This window comes from Diadema antillarum, unplaced genomic scaffold (genome assembly GCF_040938485.1).
Source record: "Diadema antillarum isolate AM-2024a unplaced genomic scaffold, OU_Dant_1.0 seq00000278_RagTag, whole genome shotgun sequence".
In the NCBI taxonomy this organism is placed as follows: domain Eukaryota; kingdom Metazoa; phylum Echinodermata; class Echinoidea; order Diadematoida; family Diadematidae; genus Diadema; species Diadema antillarum.
In genome coordinates this window covers 526748-549525 of record NW_027271309.1, presented here as the reverse complement: position 1 = coordinate 549525, position 22778 = coordinate 526748, and the positions used below count along the sequence as shown (strand labels likewise).

The 22778-nt window shown below is 39.0% G+C and overlaps 1 protein-coding gene across 3 annotated transcripts; it reads right to left on the bottom strand.

Moving 5' to 3' along the window:
- Positions 1 to 5286: 5286 nt before the first annotated feature.
- LOC139729972 (serine/arginine-rich splicing factor 6-like) lies at positions 5287 to 20403 on the bottom strand. 3 transcript variants are annotated; one of them, XM_071640887.1, is made up of 9 exons: positions 20278 to 20403; positions 17304 to 17432; positions 16615 to 16685; positions 15311 to 15394; positions 13162 to 13188; positions 11252 to 11321; positions 9143 to 9216; positions 7210 to 7326; positions 5287 to 6685 (listed from the first exon to the last, which is right to left on the bottom strand). In XM_071640887.1, exons 2-9 carry the CDS (start codon positions 17427 to 17429, stop codon positions 6382 to 6384), a joined length of 873 nt encoding a protein of 290 aa, XP_071496988.1. In that variant the 5' UTR covers positions 17430 to 17432; positions 20278 to 20403; the 3' UTR covers positions 5287 to 6381. The 3 variants fall into 3 exon arrangements, with proteins under 3 accessions (XP_071496988.1, XP_071496989.1, XP_071496990.1); XM_071640888.1 differs by having other exon boundaries at positions 5287 to 6682; XM_071640889.1 differs by having other exon boundaries at positions 15344 to 15394.
- Positions 20404 to 22778: the final 2375 nt, after the last annotated feature.

Here is a 22778-nt window from a genome sequence, read left to right as displayed (position 1 = left end):
GTCCCATTAAAGTACATTGTATCATGTGCGACATTGTAAATCTGTGAATAAAGTTCTTCACTTTTGTATGTTCCTCAATTTTTTACTTCTTTCTTTTTTTTTCTTTTCTTTTTTGTTTTGGTGAGTGTGATGTTGTTAACATAATGCTCGGTAGACTGGGATGATTACTGTACAGTGCACTCCCGTTATAACGTATGCGGTTATAATGAAATTCCGGTTACAACTAATTAAAATTTCAGGCCGCAAAAGTAGCCGCTCTTTGTTCTTTACTGTTTATTTGTTTGGTTATAACGAAATGTCAATATAACGAAAGAAAGTTGCCGGTCCCGAGGACTTTGTTATAACAGGAGTCCACTGTATATGCCATATACATGTATTTCGCATTTGTTTATTTTTGTAAATTCATGAGTTTGGTGCTATTCATGAATTTAGCAACCCACAAAAATATTAACTCTGATCGAGACATGAATGCTGCGTGATGCATGCATACATTTCTGTGTTCATTACTGTACTCTACAATTGCAAATTCAAGTACTCCCCCAAAATTTTGCAGAGTCCCTATTCACCCACACACAAAAACAGAATCGCTGAATACAAATGTATATGGCGTATGCAGTATGTGTCTAATATGCTTACGCGAGTAGTGTCACACTATTATACAATGTGTATCTAAAAAAAAAGGTAACCCAACTTTGGAGGGCTACTTTTTCATAATTGTCAGCTATGGAGAACTCAATGTTAGTTGTATGGAAAGGGGAACTCTTTCTCTTTCCATTGATACCTAATTATGTCCACAAATGTCATGCATGACTGAGCAAATTGCACTTTTTCCAAGTTTGCATGTTATTGTGAAGGAACAGTGCATGTTTCACTGCATGGATGAGATCTGTCAATGAAATGCCAAGTAGGCCAGCATGTAGGAATGCAGGTTTGTGTTTAGGGGTTTTTTCTAACACTATGGTCCATATAACCTATAACATGGCCATCTGCCCAATAACTTGGTCGCTCCCACAGAGGCCAACCCACACAGTCGATTTTTCTCTGTTCATATTCAACACATAGCTCTCAGTGACAAACCATGTCTTCAGTATGAAGAGAGAAAAATGGATGATGTCTTAGTCTTTATGAGAAGGACCAAGTTATCGACAACGTGGCCATGTTGAAAGTTATGAACCATAAAAAGGTTAGAAGAAACCATAAACACGAATCTGCAGTCGTGCAGGCTGGCCTGATGATTTGCACACTTTCATTGACAAATCTCATCCATGCAGTGAGATATGCATTGTTCCTTCACAATAACACGCAAACTTGGAAAAAGTGCAATTTGTCAATGTTGTCTTTAAAGTTCATGTGCTCAGTCATGCATGACGTTTGTCAGCATAATTAGGTATCAATGGAAAGAGGAAGAGTTCCCCTTTCCATACAACTAACATTGAGCTCCCCATAGCTGACAATTAAAAAATAGAAGCCCTCCCAAGTTGGAGTACCTTTTTTTTTGATACGCACTGTACATGTGCATACATGTATATCACTACACCAATCCAGTGCATGAAAAACACATAGGTATAGAAGACCGAGTGCAAAGGAATGTCCACAATGACATGCATTAATAGTGAATTTAAAAGACAGAATGGCAGCTAGAAGTTGCATTACAATCGAACACAATACATGTATCAGCAATTACGGGAATTGAAGTTATACGCCTTTGCAAAACCGATTCCTGTACAGTGTACTGGCTGCTAGAGGGGTGTTATGGAAGAAACGAAAATCTATCCTTTGTACCCATGCTCCTTGCTGCAGAGAGGTTGTGTGTGCTTATTGCTGGTGTGAATATACATGTACATGTACCAGGTACACGGGTCATCCCACTAGATCTACACCCACGAGTCATACAGCCCACGAGTTTGACACTGAAAACAGGTTCACGAGTCATACAGCTCACGAGTCATACAGCCCATGAGTTCAACACTAGGCAAATAAAGCCCATGAGTTCGACACTAGGTAAAAACAGCCCACGAGTTCGACAGATACAGCACAGGGCTTAATGTGTCGGTCTCACGGGCCTCGTTAGCTTAGTGTAGAACTAATGGGCTGTATGACTTGTGAGCTGTATGACTAGTGGGCTGTATGACTTGTGAGCTGTATGACTAGTGGGCTGTATGACTCGTGGGTGTCGGTCTCGTGACGTGCACCCCATGTACATGCATTGCTTTGACAAGAGAGCATTTCTATTAAAGTATGCATCATTCCTAAACAACCAGCCTAGTGAGCATCAGATCACTGTCCCTGAGAGTGTTTAGAGTTTGTACTGTATTTTTAAAGTTATATAGAGTACAAAATGAGCACAAAATTTAGAAAGCTTGTATGAGAATGGGTGAAAACAGAGTGTAAGACAAACATGAATTTTAAAGAAGAAATCCACTTCAAAATTTGTCCAATTTCACAAGAAAGGGAAAAAATTCCCTGCAGAACAGTGCAAAAATGATCAAAATCAGATAAGAAATAAGAAGTTATGACATTATGAAATTTCAAAATTTTTAGGAAAATACTTCCTGACCAGGCATTATGAATACATGTGTAACTAGTATTCTAATCAGCAAACTGATGATGTCATACTATCACAATTTCTTGTTTCAGATACAGGTATAACAAAAAATCACATATTTTAGCTGTATAAATGTAGCTCTGATATTACTTTCTTATGGGTATATGCTTTTGCCTATACATGTATTACCTAAAATAAAAAATTTTCTGAATTTCATATACTGGTATAACATCACATGAAATATTTTGAGGGCATGACATCATCATTTGAATATTCATCAGGACTGGTCAAGAAATGTTTTCCAAAAAATGTGAAATTCCAAAATGTTGTATCTTCCTTATTTCTTATCTGATTTTCGTCATTTTGGAAAGCTCGGTAGGGATTTCTTTTTCTCTCTTTCCTCTCGAGTTTTATCTATTTTGGGGGTGGATTGGCCTCTTTAAACATTGATCAAAAATTTAAAAGGGAAGTGAATCATAGAAGTGTTTATGTTAGCTGTTTACAATCTTGGGTGCTAACCTACTGATACAGGCATACCTTCACCATTCCACTTGTCTTTCCTCCTCACTCCATTCTCTTTAGGGTTAGATTAGCCGACACAAGTTCTTCTTGGAAGTGGCTTGTGGCACAGGGAGTTACTAGTAATTGAGCACAATGAAATGTAAAATGTGTGCCCATGCAGAGATGCTCTGTAAATGCTCGTTTCTCCAAGCAATTTTGTGACAGATCAACATTTTGATACATGTACATCGTTTGAAGGTCCCGTTTACCTTTGGGAGCAGTGACTTAAAAAATGTTCAAGATATCACATTTGATGCATATTTTAGTTTTTGTGTAGGTCCGTTGTATCACAAAACATCCTACGATACAAAATTTTTGCAATAAAGCCTAAAATATAAGGAGATATCAGTATATTTCTCATTAAACCGAACTGTAGACGGTTTAGTCTGGAAACATTTTTATTATAACTATTGTTCACATTTTGTGTATTTAACAATACCTAACATCGTTTATAGGGATTCAAATTTTTACAGTGGTTGTTTGAAGCATCTTCCTCCTGTTCTTTTCAGTGGACCTGAGAAGTGTCTTGTAACAAGACTTTTGTGTTCGTTGTGAAAGAAATTTTGCACCAAAAATTCAAATAATCTTAATATTTTTGACAAAAATTCTTCATACAGTGTACATGAAAGTTTGTTGTAACAGGAGCATCCTGTACATTTACACTCAACAAAAAAGAAAGTAAACACTTTTTCGAGTTCATGTTTTTCGGATGTTAATATTGTTCCTTATTTCATTTAAATGTTGATTTTCACCCATTATCTTCAGCCTTTATTGATCTTGAGCTTCGAAGATACAGAAATCAAAGGTTTATTTTTGCAACTTATTTCATGTATTTCATTGTTACATTTGTCTTTTGTTCTCATTGTTACATGAAAGAGCACTTATGCATGAATGACAACTTGGTTCATTTTTGTCATTTCTACTTTTGTGCCTTGGAAGAGGAAAACAAGGAAAACATGTAATACACTGACTTTTAGCCAAATATTCTACAAGAAATATGAACTTGAAAAAAGTATTCACTTTCTCTTTTTCTTTTTTTGCCGAGTGTATATATTGCATGGATGATTAAATTACCAATAGGGAGAACTTCTAGCCCTAGGAAAGTGTTTCTGTGCTGGTCTGGTGGCACTATGCAAGATGGGGGCCTTCAATTCTTTAAATATGAACACACACACACACACACACACCCACACACATCCATTCTATATAACTGGTTACAAATATTCATTTGCATCAGAATTCATCACTTTGGAGCAGATAGAGCATAATATAGTGATGTAGGTTTTGGATTTGCCTGAAACTTTGTTTTCACATGATGGTCATGGTAACACTGACGAGATTGGACACAAAAGGAAACCTATGAACAGGAATTAACAAAATGAAAGATTGAAAGATGTAGTGCATTCCAAATACCTCCACAAGTGTGAACGGCAAAGAACATGAGAAAAGATAGGGTTCCAGGATCCACAACCTTTGTGCAGGTATACAAGGAACTAGACTGCCTTATATGGATCAAGGACAAAGTCATCCAGGAGAATGGCAGGCAACGAGTTCAGAGGTTTGAATAAAAACCGACTATGGAGAATATCAAGGATTAACTTGGATAGGAGAGCAAATTCAAGCGTTAAAGTGGTACTAGTACTCCATAAAAGGAAATGGAAAGGGAAAATTTAAGGAATGGCAGAGTACAGGCTTTAAATACATTTTTCAGTTTAAGACTCTTCTGCACCACACACACACACACACACACACAAAACACACGAACAAAGATGGTTAAAGGGACGGTATAGTATTGGTGGAGATGAGGATTGAGTTTTTAACTTTTTGCGAGATACTAAGAAACTACTTATGAAATGCTACAAAGCATACCATTCTAAGAGGGATGCACAGTTCATTTGATTAAAATTGGTTTTGAAATGGTTGAGATATCCAAAAACAAGGTAAAACAAAGCGGTCCCATCTTTTATTAGGATCGTTTTATTTTGTATATCTCAGCCATTTCAAAACCGATTTTTATCACATAAACATTGAATTCTTCTTCAAATTACATGCTCTTTCATATTTCATGAGGTTTCTCATTATCTCACCAAGACAAAACAAAACAAAAAAAATCTGTAAACACGTCTCAACCAAAACTATACCATCCAATAGATATATCACTTTATCGATTAAAAAAAAGCACTGTCGCTGAAATGGTCCCATAACTGTGCTTTCTCTCTTTTATTAGACATGAAAACTTTTTTTTACTAAAATACACAAAATACACACTACTTACTTGGGGTTGGTCAGGAGAACAAACTTACAAAGAATTCACTTAAAATCTACTGACATGACATAAAGTACAATCCGAATCCATCTGTAATGGCCAGATCTTTGTGATTTTCCTGCAGCAGTATTCCACTTCCATTACAATGTGTCAGGTATGCCAGTGCTTACCTATTCATCACTACATGTACTACTTTGTAATGTGCTGTCTGTAAGTCCATGCACTGAATCAAATTTAGGGTGATCCTTTAGTGCTAAAGTATGAGCAGACATTTTTATCCTGTGAAAAAAACCACTGACTTAATCCTGTTGCCAATAACAATGATATTCAGAATTTCGAAAAATTTACAAGATCTTGGGGATAGTCTGGTATCCAGTCCGAGTAGAAGTCATCTTCTGAAGAATTCCCTTCATGTGAAAGAAAACAAAAAAACCTTCCAAACACTTTTCCACACATGTTCACAGGAATGCATAAAAAACAAAGAAAATGGTGAATAGTATGAAATATGTGACTATACATGAGACATATATAACATTTGCATTCTTGATCAGCCTTGATGTGACCGAAATTAATTTGTAAAACTTAGTACTTTGTCACACATACCCACGAGACAAGTAACACCAATGTGTAAAAATTGAGGGGAAAAACAAAACAAACTTTCCCTTCATGACAGAATTCTTTCCTCTATTCTCATGTAAATCTGAAGCATATCAAACACAAAAGCCAATTCTAATGATAATCTTTTTCTGCTTGATCTTTAAATCATTCTGAACTCCCAGAAGAAAACCAATGTTGAGCATGCACATTCACGAGTTACATTATAAATGTACAGATTTTAAAAAAGAAATCGTCAAAATTTAGATGTACAACCATTTCCAGTTCACTGTACTGTAACTTCAAACAGAAGTTGACTACTCTGAGTGAAAAATAGCCCCCGAGGTTATGAGAGATTGCCAGATTTCTCAAATGTGGCAGCTTGCAAACAACTTCTTTCCCCCCTTTCTTTCTCCTAATCATCGTCACGAGGGGTAGGGGACCTAGACCTTGAGCCTCCCTTGTTATTCTGCTCAATGGGCGATGGGCTGCGGCGATCACGAGGTGATTTGCTAACTGAGCGGCTGCGGCTGCCATTCTTGGGCGAGATGGATCTGCTCCTGCTCTTGCGCAGACTCTTGCTCCGGCTCCTGGACTTGCGAGAGCGGGAACGGGAACGGGATCGAGACCTGGAGCGGCTCCTTGATCGGCTCTTGCTGCGGGGAGTCCTGGAGCGGTGCCTGGAGCGAGAGCGGGAGCGGGAGCGGCTCCTTGAACTACTGCGGTCAAGAAAAGAAACAAAGAGACATTTGAAACATTTGTTACAGCTTCATGTGGAATCTCTCTGCATGAGTTGCCCACATTCTCTAATAACACTAAGAAAACCCTGCTCCACATACCTGGATTCCTGGCAGCCAAATCATGCAACAAGAATTACTTCATTTCCATATTGTACACTTGCCATAGTTCCCACAAAAGCCCCTGAGGTTCTGACAACAACTCCTACATATGATACTAGTTATGGCAAGTCACACACCAAATGTCAAATGATCACAATCTTGAACCTTTTGACCTGGGATAACTAAAAACAATAGAATTGAATGCACGGCACAATATTATGCTACCCCAATCAGTTTTTTTTTTTTTTTTTTTTGGGAGGGGTTGGAGGTGGTCAGGTTGTGGAGGTTCAAATTGTCAATGTTGCTTTGGATAATTGAAAACCCCCTACACAATTCAAAGATATCTCTTTTTTTCAATGGTTAAATTCAAAATGGATAAAATATCTTGGACGACCAAAACTTACCGCCTCCTTGATGAGGGTCTGTCTTCAACCAGTCTGATTCGACGCCCGTTGATCTCTGTGCCGTCAAGCTTCTCCACTGCATTCTTCATGTCACTGTAGGTGGCAAACTCCACAATCCTACAGGAAATGTCAACAAAATATCTTGTTACCTTAGTAAAGAATGACTAAAAAAAAAGATTGGCTTTTGAATCCACACACTTGGAACCAAGTGCATTTAATATCATCTTCCACTTTGGAATTTGACCACTGATGAAAATCTATTCCCCCCATATTCACAATCACAAGACTCTTGAAGTATCAGAGCAGTAATGTTGGCTAGAGCTGTTAAAAGAAAATCAAAACTTTGCGAACGCTGATTCGTGTTTATCTGGCATCTCATGTGTTTTTGCCTGTGATGATTACCTAAATTGCAATCCTGGTCCTTGTCTTCATGTCACTACTATCAATTTTCTCCAATCAAATCAAACAAAAACGTATACCCATTAAGATGTACCATTAAAGATGATACAGATTATCCAAGCTAACGGAAGTTTACTTGTCTGGGTAAACAACAAAGAAAAATCACATTTATTCCTCTAACAAAATTAAACCAAACAACACAAATGAAATTATGATATCTATGCCAGCAATGTCACAAACCTTGACAATAGCTTGTCAATGTTTTCCACAAGGTACCATGTTACGATGACGACTTACTCATGGGCCAACTTTTACTCACCCTTTGGTATACCTTTCAACAAATACAACTACAGGGGAAACTCGGTATAACGAACACTGCTATAACGAGGTATCGGTTATAACGAGGAAATTTTCCCGGTCCCAAATTTCCTTCCATACAAGTCTATGTAAAATGCTACTCTTATAGCGAGATCGGCTATAACGAAATAACTGCTATAACGAGATAAATTTTGTGACTTCCAAACAAAGAAAAACATCGTCAATCAAACCTGCTATAGCGAGGTAAAGCAAAATGCCTTCGGTAAGGCTTTACTTCGCCTGTGCTATCATCTTCCGAGATTGTAAAGCTTGATGCGCCAAAAACTGTCTTGTACACACATAATCATTTTCTTCAGTGCACTCCAGCTAGCACTGCATGTTGTACGTGTAAGTGTGTGTGTGCGTGCACACTGATACATGCAGAAAATGTGGTGGGACGGCCATATGTATACATGACATCATCATGACGTTTAGCAGGTGTGAGGCAATCTGAAGCTGTGATTGGCTTTCTACGTAGGGAATTCCCCATCTTCACACACACGCAGTCATAATGTACATACAGAATGTGTCACATACACACACAGCATTGTGCAGACCATATTCAAGCTTTCCACACAACACACACCCATAAGATAACCGCATACCAATCCACAGACGATCTTGATACAATCGCAAACTATATAAATTTACAAATTCAAACATCTACAATTAATAAGAAACACATTCTTGATATTGGATTTCCTTGGCGAAAAACATCTTCTTACCCATAAAGGTGAGTAATTCCCTCACACACAATATCAAGTTATCAGTATTGATTGAAATATAATGGGTAGTCCCACATGTGCAAATTAATGTCTTTATGTTATGCCTTCTTTTATGCCTACTGATATAACGAGATATCGGCTATAACGAGGAAAATGACTCGGTCCCGACCATCTCGTTATATCGAGTTTCCACTGTACAGTGCACTCCCATTTTAACGAACACGGTTATAACAAAATTCCGGTTACACTAAGTAAAGATTCAGGCCGCAATATTATCCGTTCTAAGAATTTCTATTGTTTTATTTGTTCAGTTATAACGAAATTCCGATATTACGAAAGAAAACTGCTGGTCCCCAGGACTTCGTTATAACGGCAGTCCACTGTATATCACAAATGTGCAAGAAGCTTCACACATCACATAACTTTTTTGTAAGTTAACTGTTCAAACTTACCCTTCATTTTTGTGCTGTTTGTGAGCATCCGCGAAAGTCACTTCACCAGCCTGTCGCATGTAATCCTTCAAGTCCTACCAAAGAGCAACAACACAAGAGGAGCAAGACAATGTTAGGCATCTGGAAGTCAACTTTTCCTCGTTCTGTCAAAGCCGAAACTTCTTGAAATATCTTGATCATGCACACTAGTCATGCACAATTGCTTTTACACGATTGGGAGTTCACAGATGAGGAAAAATATATCATGTAACATGCAACTCTAACAAACAATACGTCCTTCTGCATCTCCCAGGAAGACATTGTAACTGTATCAAACCATTTTCTTTCAATGTGTCTACTTGAACAATTCATTTAATTTATACATACACACCCTATCCCCAGGAACTAATGACAAGAGAGAATGTGGACAATTAGTAAACTGGAATGAAGGGAGAGAACGTCTGGAAGAATTCAGGCAGTTGCAGGCGGCGACGGTCCAACCCCAGAAATCAGGAATCCAGAAGAGATGCTACATCCAGGCTGCTGGCCCTCAGCTCATTTGTGCAAACATGTGGTTTGGGTAAACAAGATGTGTTGAGTTCCATCTCTCGCTGTATCACCAACACCCTTCACCCTGTCATTCCCTAGGAAAGCCTAGTTTTAAAGGCACAAGCGCACATACACACACAACACATGAAGACACATAAAAACACATACGCACATGTCTGACTGAGGCAAGAATGTACAGTCTCTAAGTATCTTCTTCTTTTCTTTTCTTTTTGAAAATCTGCATAATAAATCAACCATTTGCTTCTAGATCATGGAGGGGTTATTAAGTGAGTTGTGAAACAGGATTTTTGTAGTAAAAGACTCCCCATAAAAATCTTACACAGGTCTCAAATTTATCGTCTATACATCTTTACACACTCCACTGTTTGGCTTTAAAAAATTTCTGATATAACGCCAACCCCCACCCCCCCCCCTCAAAAAAAAAAAACATAACAAAAACAAAACCTGCAAGTCCAGATGTCTTTGCCATAATGGGAGTCGCCTGTATAATATGAGGAGGCACAGAAACATATCATTTGTGAGGGACTTTGTTGTAAAAAATTGAACTGTGCATTCTTGCTACTCCACACACCATTTCACATTTCAGTGGCTGTACGTGTGACATACTACTATACCTTCTACCACAGCTGGTCGGACTGCTCAAACCGATACCAGGCCATCCTTAAACTATAGCTTGTTTTCCACGCCACAGTGAGAGCGCCACAGCCGGGCAGCCAGCCAGTCCCCCGGTCACACGGACCACAGACAGTCAGCCCCTTGCAACCAGACCTCTTTAGCCACCAGCCATAGGTGTCTTGCCACAGTGAAAGAGCTGAGACCAGCTCTTGCCTTTGCATATTTAATTTGCCAGATCAACCTAATCAAAAATTCCAGATGCAGATTTGGGGATGCCACATCTTTTTTCTTTCTTTCTTTTCATTATTTTCTTTATTCCCTTCATGTGTGCAGTGCAAGCCTTAGGCAGCTTGCCACCAGGTCATCAGATTGGCTGTCATCTGACCAAGGGGATGGCAGATGCCTTTACATCTCAAACCGGGACGCAGTGTGAGTGCTTGGGACGCCATTCCAGAGCATAGGGGGCGTCCCACAGGGTTGTGGGATGCTTCACCTCGCCCAACCTCTTTCTTTAGCGAGCTTTAGAGACACACATCAGTGAGACCTCGTGAGAGAGCCTGCACCTCACGGCCCAGCCAAGCCCCAGAGCCTTTAGCCAGTAATTAGAACCCTGTCATCTCCAAAGGCATTAAGAGCTCTGAAGAGAGGATATAATATGGTAGCATTATTCATTTAAGCAATTATCTTTAGTTTACTGGTACTTGTTCATTTATGATAAAAATCATACATCCAAATAGATGTATAAAAAAACATTTACATAGAAACAGTGGGTTCACAAAGACAGCAATTTTCATATTCAAAGAAGTACCTGCTACAACTGTCGTTCTTTTGCACACATATGCCTGCCACTAGAGATACATGAGAAGGTAATTAATTGTTATATGGCTGTCAGAGGATGTATTTCAAACATGAACATTAATGCTACTAGCCAACACATCAACGTACCTGCCAGCTGACTCTGCTGGAGAGGTTCTCGACCACAATGCGATGCTCTGTTCGGACAGGCGGTCCGTATCTGCAGGTATGGTAAGAGGAGCTCACATTAAGGAATTGGAAAGAGCTCGGGCATACCACACAGCATGTAAGTACAGTGCGCTCCTGTTATATCGAACACGGTTGTAACGAAATTCCAGTTAAGACGAAGTGAAAATTTAGGCTCCAACATTATCAGCTCTATGTTCTTATTTGTTCTGTTATAACAACATTTCGATATAACGAAAGAAAACTGCCGGTTCCAAGCACTTTGTTTTAATGGGAGTCTACTGTAAGCATGTAAATACACATCCTTTTCAAAATGTTCAAAAAAAATATTTGAAAAGCAATTGACGCCTTTTACAGCCACGATGACTGTCAATCTAAGAGATGATTTTACCTAGGAATAATCTGTACAGAGAAAAGAAACCTTCCTGAAAGTAGGCAGGCCAATTTTCATCGTTAAAAATCCATTTGAATTTGCAAGTTCATTAATGGTGGAAAGTTCTATATGTGTTTATTTCACTGTCCTTAGAGATCACACTAGTACGCTTTATGTACATCACAGACAACAAGATGCATTATTGTTTTTCTGATCTAGCGTGTATTGCATGTGAAACAAAAATGTTATAGCTTTTGGCACTTTAAATGTGAAATCAATGCGCGCACACACACATTTATTCCCAAGTACCGAGATCACAATCGATCTCTTCTAAGAACCTAGTTGAGGAAGCTGCCAGTTAATGCTACGTCTCTTTAATGCCATGTGTATGTGTGAGAGAAAGACAGACAGACAGAGAGAGAGAGAGAGAGAGAGAGAGAGTACGAGAGAGTTACATTTCAGAATACAACACTCACGAGTCATGAGAAAGCAAATAAATAAAGATAGATAGATAGAAAGATAAATAAATAAATAAATAAATATGTACATAAATAGATTGATTGTAAGTAAAGATACAAGCTATACTATAAAAGTGGAAATTTTCGCGCTGTGGAAATTCTTTTGCATTTCGCACAAGAAACTAGTGCAAAAATAAAAGCACGCAAATATTTTTGCTTGCTATATGTTCCAGTAATTGATGTCTCGATTCCGCGGAATCAGAAACATGCAAAATTCTTCTTACCCTGCCGTGTGAAAAATCAGTCGCCTAAAAATATCCACTTTTACAGTAGGCTTATCTAGCAACTCAACATGAGATTCTACTACATACCAGCACTTAGAAAAAAAAAAACGGGAAAAAAAAAATTAGTTTAACTCTTTTACCACTCTTTATGATGCAATTTTGAGTGAAGCACTTTACCAACTTTTGGTGAGAAAAGCTAAGGTAAGCCAATGCATGTGGAATATATATCAACTCAGTTGTCAAAAGAGCTAAGTTTGAGGCCAGAAGTGTGAAGGCTGGATAAATACAGCAAGAATACTCCCACAAGTTACCAATATCAACTGTTATTTCATGCACCGCCTTCAAGCCAATGTGCATATGTATTTTACAAAATTATACCTTCTGTAAGTTTGCTAAATATATATATTTTGTCAACATGCAGTGTGGAATACCATCTGTTTTGCCCTGTCAGGCAACAAGGGATAAGTGGCATGAGGCTTTTGATATGTTATATACTGTATAAGCTGTTATTTTCGCGTACAGATATTTTCGCGAATTAGAAGGTCACAGACATTTTCGCGAGATATTGTTTTCGCGAATTGACACCAACACTATCTTGCATGAATTGTTACTCAAGTGTATGGCGACATTCTCGCGTGTTGTTACATTCACGAAAATTAAACCCTCGCGAAAATAACCACTTATACAGTAGTGTGGTGGAGTTGAAGTGCAAAGCTGAAGTGAATCAAATGTATCATTGATACAAATATAAATTCTTGCCTTTGCGAGCTCCTAGATCCCCCGAACCTGTGGTATTGGAGTAAATACAATACATGGTTTGAAATCATCACAAAAGATACAAAATGACATGATGCACACAATCATACATTCTCAGCAGTTTCGTTTTTGCTGTATGTGATGTAATATGTCTTAAAGAAAATTTCCAGTAGTACTATCAGTACCTATACATGGGGGTTAACTCATGGAATAACCTACAATCACAAGAATTTGCTCTTTTACGAAAGTTCCCTTGTTAGTGTGGACATCAAATAAGTATGCATATCACATATTGTACCACACTTGTAGCATGAAACAAAGCACTTTTTCAACACACATAAAAATATCACTTTATGTATTGAGAATTTGAAAAACATTTTGCGGGGTATAACAAAGTCACGTATTGAGAGTAAATTCTTGTTATACATTACCAACATGAATAACTGCTCAGCAACGACTGCAACTGTCATAACATTTCATAACAACTTTTTTTTTTCTTACCCTAAAAATATGGATATCTTTTAATAAACAAAAGGATTTCTGGTAGATGAGATTGGTTAAAAAAAAAATCCTAATCTATTACAAATATGCAGCGATTAAAAAAGAAAAGAAAAAGTGTAACAAATATCAACAACACTTCACACCAGTAACAAAGTAGAGTTTTGCCTTGGTCTAAGCATTTTTTTTCCAGTTGTTGCACTTATGACACATTTTTTTTTCTTTGCTCTATATATCAATGATGCACTTCCATCAGCTCTAAATATCTTTCGGTTGCTCTTTGCGAGATATCTGTCATCAAATAATACATAAATTCTGATAATCCTGTAGTAATAAAGTCCAATTGTTTTTGTTTTTGTGGTCCTTGTTGTTTTATGCTTGAAGTGTGTGTGTGTGTGCGAGTGACCACTGGCAATACTCTACTCTGCCTTCAAAACAAGCTGTCATTCATGGAGGAGTTGACAAATGAGTAGGTGTCTGCCATTGTCTTGCCACATTGCAACAATTTATGAGTATACGAATTTGGAAACATGCATTTGTACCATTGTAGGCTGGGTGACGGTGTCATGAAGAAACATAATCCCACTGCAGCAATTCCCTGTGTCATGTTTCTTCAACAGTCATTTACTCAAGTAAACGTAGACTGATCACTTTGTACTTTTGCCCGCTGATCACTACCTAACCCTCCCGAGCACTTCACTTGCCACATACCTGCTAAAGTACACCTTGATAAAGTTGCTTTTCAGAAAACTGAACCTCCTGTGCACAATTCTGTGCATAAGTTCCTGGTGAGGCATCATGCCTTCATCTTGGAGCTTAAGACATTTGCAGATCATTGTTAAAGATGTAATAGACAAACATGCTACGACCACCATGCATCTGAAGAACTCTACAGAAAACTAGGTTAAACTAAAAAAAAAAAAAAAAAAAAAAAGATGACCCAAAGAGAAGTTGACTGATTAGGTTCTATAATCACAAGTGTCCAAAGCAAGAAACTAATATACTTGATTCTTGTAATAATCACTTTCATGCATGTAAAACTGAATGAACTCGAACTGGAGTCTCCTAACAAGTCTTTTAAGGGATTGGTACTTACGGATAGCCAATAACCTGTTCTTACAAAGAATACATGTGTTCTTTCATGGCAAGTGACTCTATCAATCAGTACTATCTGGAAGTGCTTCATGCAAGGAAAGAATCTGCTGTGGTTCCCACGAACTGGTGTGAACTCACAGTATGTACTTCACATTACAATATCAAATTAGATGATTTTTTTTTTCAGTTATGCAACCTTTGCAAATCTTATATGCATCATTTTCTATGCACCTATCAAAAGCATGAAGATTCCTTCAAAATGAAATACTAGTACCTGAATGTGATGGAGGGGGAACAAATCGCGAAGAAAAAAAAAAAATGTAATCTCTCAACCAAATTTTGGCAAATTCATATCTCATCATCCAGACTTGAAGAGCTTCTGGTTTGTATGAAGGCCCAAGATGAGCACAGCCGAATCTGAGAAAGGTGGAAAGCACCCTGACTTTCATGCAAATGAGAATGGAACAAGGAAACTTGATGACTTGTAAAAATAAGAGGAAGAAAAAAAAAAAAACATTAAGGAATGGCACAAGCGGTTTGGCAAACAATGGCTACTCACTTGTCAATACCTCCTCTCCTTCTGTAACCATACCTGTAGTCATCCCGGCCACGCGCTGGACCCCTTGCATGCTCTATAATAACCCTGACGAAAACAAAATATCCAGGATTACATGCTACTCTAATTTGACAGTTATTTACATGTTTCAAAAATGATAGAAATGAATAAACCACATTTATTTACATGTAACTGAAAATGTATAATCCTCCCTTTCTAAATCATCCCTCACAAAATTATATACTTGGTCATTTCAGTCATTGTCACACATCCCTCCCTTGAATCCAGAAACTACCCAGCAAGTGGTTAATTTGGAAAATGGGCAATTCCTCAAGAGCACTATCCACCCTTCCAAGCATTCCCTTCATGTTTCAGGCAAACGGATAACACTTGACCACCATGTTCCATTGTGTTGTCTTTCAGTGATCCTGCCTAGTGGTCATTAACAAAGTCAAATGACTATATATGGTGTCAGAACTTTCATCTTCAAAAATTTAGAATGCACTTCTGCTTAATATCTATCATGCACCGGCAAGTATTAATCTTGTCTCAGTCATTCTATGCAAACTAAAGTAATATATTCATGCACTTTAGGTCATTGTTCAACCAGTCCTCTCCCCACCCAATAGGGACTCTCTACACCTCACTCAAGCCCTGATTTGCAGCTTACAAGTGTTCTGTTCCATGCTCTATATCGACTTTGACTACAATGTGCAATTTCTACTGATTACTATGGATGACCTGGAATTAAGTATGCTTTATGTGGTTATTGCATTATTCCATATACTGGAAATCACAATTATAGGTCAGAGTCTTGCTTACTTTACCCCAAGACTTGGGTGCTGTAAATTGGATGGTGAAGAATTAATGGACATGTATGCTAAAGTTTATTCCATGTTGATTTCAGAGCACAAAATCTGACAAAACTGACCAATCAGTGGAAGAACAGACCCAGTATTAACATTGGTATAAACACAATAGATATGGAGATTAAAAGTTTTTGACGTGAACTGATATTGGTCAGTATCACACTACAATTTGACAAGGCCACAATGTTCTCATATTCTCACAAGTCCAGGGTCTTGCACATCTATACCAAATACCCCCTTTCGATGAATTCAAAACCAAATTTTACATTTGTAGCTTATCGAAGTTGAAATGATTTTGCAACAGGGCAGCACAATTGCTACAAACAAATAACATGAAAAAAAAAAGAATATTGAGTACTGTATATTGACCTAAAACACTGATTACATTTTAAAAGTCAGTACAATATCAATAGATTACTCAATATGAAGTATACAAACCTTTCTCCACATAGCTCTTTGCCATTCAAATCATAAACAGCATCATCAGCATCTCTGTAGTCTTCAAATTCCTGATGCAAGAAAACAAGTTTTAAGACAAAGGGATTGTTTTAAGCTTAGTGGATTTTTGAAACATCACCGACATGTGAGCATCCTCTCTAATGTTACTGCACAGAACAGAGAGAAGTTTCTTGCGAATTATATAAAATTTTTTACAGTATATAGTTATTGATGGCAGGGTGTGGCTGATTGGGGTGGGGGGTTATCATGAGGACCAAACTTGATATCTCTTATAATAGTATGAGAGTTTCATGCGAAGTCACTTTCCCCATGTAGCACAAACTACTGTGTGTAATAAAACCTTTAAATACACACACCACCTACCCAGCAGTATGCAATCTTTGTAAAAATATACCATCACATCTTTCTTCTTCTTTTTTTTTTTTTTTTTGGGGGGGGGGGGGATAAACATGCACTCTCAACTTTTCCAACCCTCAAACTTTTTTCTTCTTCAAATTTCTAATTTTTCATCAACAAGCCAACCAATCCACTTGCAACATGTGATTGTGAGAATTGCTTTGAACATGATCTCATTCAACTTTTTATCAACACATTTATGCCTACAAAAAAAAAAAAATAAAAAAAAAAAACAGTGGTAAACCACACAAGCAAATCTTACCACTACTTACCACAAAACCAAATCCATTCTTCAAGTTGATTTCTCGTATTCTTCCGAACCCTCTGAAGAAGCGCTCAACATCTCGTTCTCTGGCTTGGTAGCTTAACCTACCAACATACACTCTACTGCTTGACATTGTCTAAGGAAGGAAGAGCAAAGTACCGGTACAATGTATGAATACTACATTAACCTCACAGATCAACAAACATGTCTGATATTAATAATGTGATATTGTTAAATATACATGTAAAGGACAAACCAGCGAGTCAATAGGAGAGCAATATCTAATACAGGGCTGCCAACACTGGAAACTAGTTGAGAGTGAGACTCCCATAGGCCAATGCTATGATTTAGGAGTCAAAATGAGTGAGATCAATAGAAATGCATGCAAACGCAATAAAGTTTTAGAGTGAGAAAGGACCAAAATGCGTGAGAGTTGGCAGCCCTGCTAATATAATGACAGTGATTATTATCACCACAATACTGTGACTCATGAGTACAATGCTCATTTTGGCAAATTCTTTTGACTTTTTGACCTTTGACCTTGTCAGACTGCATCCATATTGAGCCTGACTGGCATTTTTAGGTTATGGACATGTACCTGCCTGTGGTGAGAGTTTGGTGGCTATATTTCAAAGCTGCGGACGGTTAGGGAGAGTAAAAAACCTGCACTAATGCACTTGTCAATGTAATGACGCACCCCACTACCCCCGGACATGGGTGCGTCATGGTCATTTTTTGACTGACCACACGGGGTTTTTGACGGAAACCACAGTCACTTTTTTGATGGACATAACGCTGCAAGTGATGAACACCACAGTCACTTTTTTGACGGATAACACCTTGAAAGTGACGCACACCTCGGTCACTTTTTTTGACGGACATCCTCGGTACATTTGACGCACCCCCGTAAATACTGAAACGATTTTTGCATACGTTTTATTCAAGCAATTTCATTTTCTTTTGGTTCGTACACATAATTTGTAAAAGTTTCGGCAAGTTTCCCTTACCATGTAAGCACCGTACCGTCATTCACCGTACATCACGCTGCTGCTACGATATTATATTCCGTACAGTATAGTATATGCAGGGAGGTGGAACCTCCCTGGTGTATTCTGTGCATGCAATCCATACATGACAATCACATGTGTGCAGAATGCGCTGTGTGTGCTGTGCGCGGCCATTGCTAGTGCAGTGGATGCATACTGCTGCAGCGCAGGTAGGTACACACCACGCCACGGCATTCATATTCCCGCTCGAGTACTGCGTAACTACATACAGCCTAGTCGCTGTACGTAGAGATTCGCACAGCTAACAGCGTCGAAAGTCTGGTCGGGCTATCCCGCGGCAGGCAGTTCTTCTGCTGCCGTTTCGACAGGAAAGGTTGAACTAAGTTGTTACATCACTGAACAGTCCCTGGTTTGAGATTGAGTATGCATGATTTCATGGGTTTGTTGGAGTGAAAATGTTAAGGAGAAAGGGTGGCTTTTAAATTCTTTACTTGCCAGATTCTGGCAAGCATTTTTTCCTCTTATTCCAAAACGCTTCCCGACTTTGATTTTCACTTGCCGCGGGAAAGCGCTCACTGTAATTTCACTCGCGGTACGTGTATCCGGGACTGGTAGCGTGCAAAAATGCGTGCAGTTTTCCATAGCCAAGTGACGTACCATGACGCACCCCTCGGTCAAAATTTTGACTGACAATGATGGGATTTTGACGCACCCCTCGGTCAAAAATTTGACGGACAAAGCTGGTAAAATGACGAACACCTGGGTCACAAATTTGACGGACCAAACGAGGAAATGACGCACCCATGTCCGGGGGTAGTGGGGTGAGTCATTACATTGACAAGTGCATAAGGTTCAACCTGCTGGTCAAATTTTTTATCGATCTGTGTTTAATATGGTCCAATTTATAATGGGTGGCTCGCTTTACACCAAATTGTTGATAATGGCAACAAAAATGACGCTGGCACCACCGCTGCACACAACAAAGGAAAAGTGATTCTGAGACACCTCGCTTCCACTACGCGGGCTGGACATAAAAAAAAAAAAAAAAATGCTGCTGCCGCTAGAATTGGCTTTGCGCGAGGCCGAGGAGAAACATTCCTTTTTACATCCTTTTATTTACTCTGGATTGTCCTAATCGTAAATCTTCAGCATTTCTCATCACTCGGCAGAAAACAAAAAATCACACACAGAATCTAAAATTAAAGGGGCATTTCTATCAGTGAGTGAATTAAGAAATAAAAATAAAAAGGAAAGGGAAAACTCCTGCATTCATCCATCCTTGCAGAGCATTCTAATTACATGCCATGCCATGCCAGTAACAATTCAAAGTGGCCGGCCATTTCCAAGCAATAATGCCTGGCATAGTCGACTTTGTCTACAATCGCTATTTTAGAATTCTGGGGTTTCCAGGGGTAGGCCAAGAATAATGATAAAACACCATTCTGCTCATCAAATAAATTAAAACTGTGTCATCTTGACTGAGTGGATGGCTTCATCTGTATCCCTGCGCCCCGAGGCCAGGCCTGAGGCGCGAGGCCTGGATTGTCCGAGAGCTCGAGAGGCCAGAGAAAGAGCAAAGACACCACCAGGAACATGAGGAAGGTTAAGATACATGTACAATGTAGCATTTTGATTTACAGGACTACAAACATAACGTTAGATATTCTTAAAAGTCACGGGCAGTTATAGAGAAGCATGGAAGATTAGACTAAAGACTAATGTCAGTTGGTGCGTTCTGCCAAAACTCAGCGTCAACTCTCTCTCACACATCCACATCGCATTCTGATCTGTGCATATGAAACACGCTCCCTTTACTACGTAGAGACGCAGCATTCCGCTTGCAACTCTCAAACGCAATTCATTATAGAACAGCCCATCATGCAAACACTTTTAAGGATCAGTTGATAGCTATGATTGTATAGATCATACTTATATTCATAGATCATCTACAAATCACTTAGTAAATGTACTCACATAGTACTTGTTGAAAAACTAAGGTGATTATCAAAACGAAAGCTCGACGATTTCAGGAAACCCTTCCACACGCACGCACCACACACAGCTTTCCAATCTAATATGGCGGATGGCTTGCACGCGGACGGAGATGTGGGCATGCGCAAGGCGGCACATGCGTAGTCTACATTCTAGACTTTTTTTAGATTTAATTTTAATTTTTAGTTTATTATTACACGTACAGTATTCATCGCATAATCGGGCATCTGATAATCGGGATCCTCGCTTAAATGATATACGCTTCCCAGAAACATTTCCAACGCACGTTATTTTCACTGGATAATCGGGCGGGGACCTCTGATAAACGGGACAATTTTTCTTCTAGCGATCTTTGATTTTGTTAATATTTTACACAAAAAATCTACCAAAATACCACAACAATATTTCAAAGATTCCGTATCAGTTGTCGTTTACAACAAACTTACAAAGCAAGCTTCAGATTGGTGTGTTTTGACCTCCGTCCATCCAGTACATGTACATGCATAGCCACGAAAGCGCCGTGTATATAAAGTATCCATGTCATTGCAAAGCACACGCCTTCGCGAACATTCTTCTCCCCTACATAAGCAAAGCCATGTGCTCGCTTGCAATTCCTACTCGACTCACATCCAATAAAAAAAAACATGCCTCGCTCATACAGCCCAGGCTGTGTGCGTTGTTTAATCTCAGTCATACACTCTGAGGGCAAAGTCCATTGTTATCGCGCGCCTTCGTATCTTGTTATCTACTGTCTTTGGTTTCAACTTTCAATACAGCTGTACACTGTGATCTGTGTGTACGTCACAATCTTCCTCAGTTGTGACTTGGCAAAAGTTACGTGATTGAAATGAGGGCTATGAACAGTTACGTATTCAGTGAAATGGGGGAGAGAGTGGGAGGGAGAGCGTGAAAGATGAGAAGGGTTCAATGTATGTGCGAATACGTAACGATTTATGAATCTAGACTATGAGCTGACATTGATTACGTGTACACGCGTGTTTGACAGAAGAATCGAACCCGGTTGCGATTACTCTACATCATTGCGAGAATGCAGGGAGAGCTGGAGGTTCGCACCGAGGGGTAGCGTGTTGTGTATTCATGTACATGTACAGTACGTCAGTTTGCATGTGTGTGTGTGTGTGTGTGTGTGTGTGTGCACTACATGTACATGTCGTATGCCGTTAGTGTATGGTGAGTACTCATCGCGAAATCGGGCACCTCGCTTAAAGGGGCCGTGTTTGCTACTCCCAACCTGTCCCGATTATGCGATGAATACTGTACTAGTATTTTAAAAGCGAAGAGCTTTTAAAAGGAAGGATGGAAGGATTAAAGAAAAGGATGGCGCATACCCACAATTCCCACAGACGTCAATCCAGTGGTAATGACATTTGTCCATTATCTAGACTGGCGAGCCCCTGTCTCCTTTTGACATAGACTGTCAGGTGATTTTTGCCAAGTTCAGAGTCTACGGAAAATGTGGTTCATTAAAAATAAAATGATAAAAGGAAAAGAAATTTATAGATAAGTGTTTGGCGTAAATATTCTAGAGAGAATGGAAAACGCCACTAAACACAAAACAACAACAACAACAACAACAACAACATTAACATGTTCACTGATCTGGAATAGGTGGGTTCAATATCGTGGTCCGCCACCCCTTATTTTTGGACGGGGGGGGGGGGGGGGGGTTGCTACCAGTATACCAAAAAAAAAAAAAAAAAGTCCGAGGAGAAGCGAGAAGGCAGAGGAGGGGTGTGACTGAGGGCGCATTGACCCTTGAAGTGAACATTTAATGGTACAGTATTGGTAGAGATGAAAATTGGTCTTTAACTTCTTCTTCTTCTTTTTTTTTTGCGAGATACAAAGAAAAGCTCTGAAATAATTCAGAGCCAGTGGCGGATCCAGAGGGGGGCGCAACCACCCTTTATTTTTCGTAAAAACAAAAGAAAATAAAAAGAAAAACAATGAAATGAAACCCGGAAGTGGCACCAGAAATATTAGTCACGCCCCCCCCCCCTTTACAGAATTTGATCCGCCCCTGAAACTGCAGAGACTCCAACTCTCCCGTTTTCGACGGGAGATCTCCCCGCCGAAATCCCTTTTTTGCAAAATCTCCCGTTCTCCCGCTTGAGATTTAATGTCTCCCGCCCTGGCTCTGTGTCTCCCGCTTGAAATGATTTCTTACTTAATATCATTGTAAGTTGAAAATATAAGCCTTAGACAGCACGAGAGAGCAAGGAACTTCGCGCACATCAAATTGGAGTCTCCCGTTTGCTAGGGGTTTCAGGCGGGAGAATCTCCCGATCAGAAGGTGCTTGGGTTTGGAGTCTATGTGAAAGCATACCATTTTAAGAAGAATTCAAAGTTTATTCTATACAAATTGGGTTTGGAATAGCTATGAAACATCCAAAAACAGAGTAAAACAAAACGATCGTAAGATATTCCACACTTTATTAGGATCGCGTTGTTTTGGATATCTCGGC

Bases quoted from the DNA above. Each gene is read 5' to 3' on its own strand.
- LOC139729972 (XM_071640887.1), bottom strand. From the start codon at position 17,429: ATGTCAAGCAGTAGAGTGTATGTTGGTAGGTTAAGCTACCAAGCCAGA. The intron at 11,322-13,161 runs GCAAGAATTTAT...CCATACCTGCAG, and splicing joins GGATCTAGGAGCTCGCAAAG to ATACGGACCGCCTGTCCGAA. The intron at 7,327-9,142 runs GTAAGTTTGAAC...CATTTCCTGTAG, and splicing joins AAACAGCACAAAAATGAAGG to GATTGTGGAGTTTGCCACCT.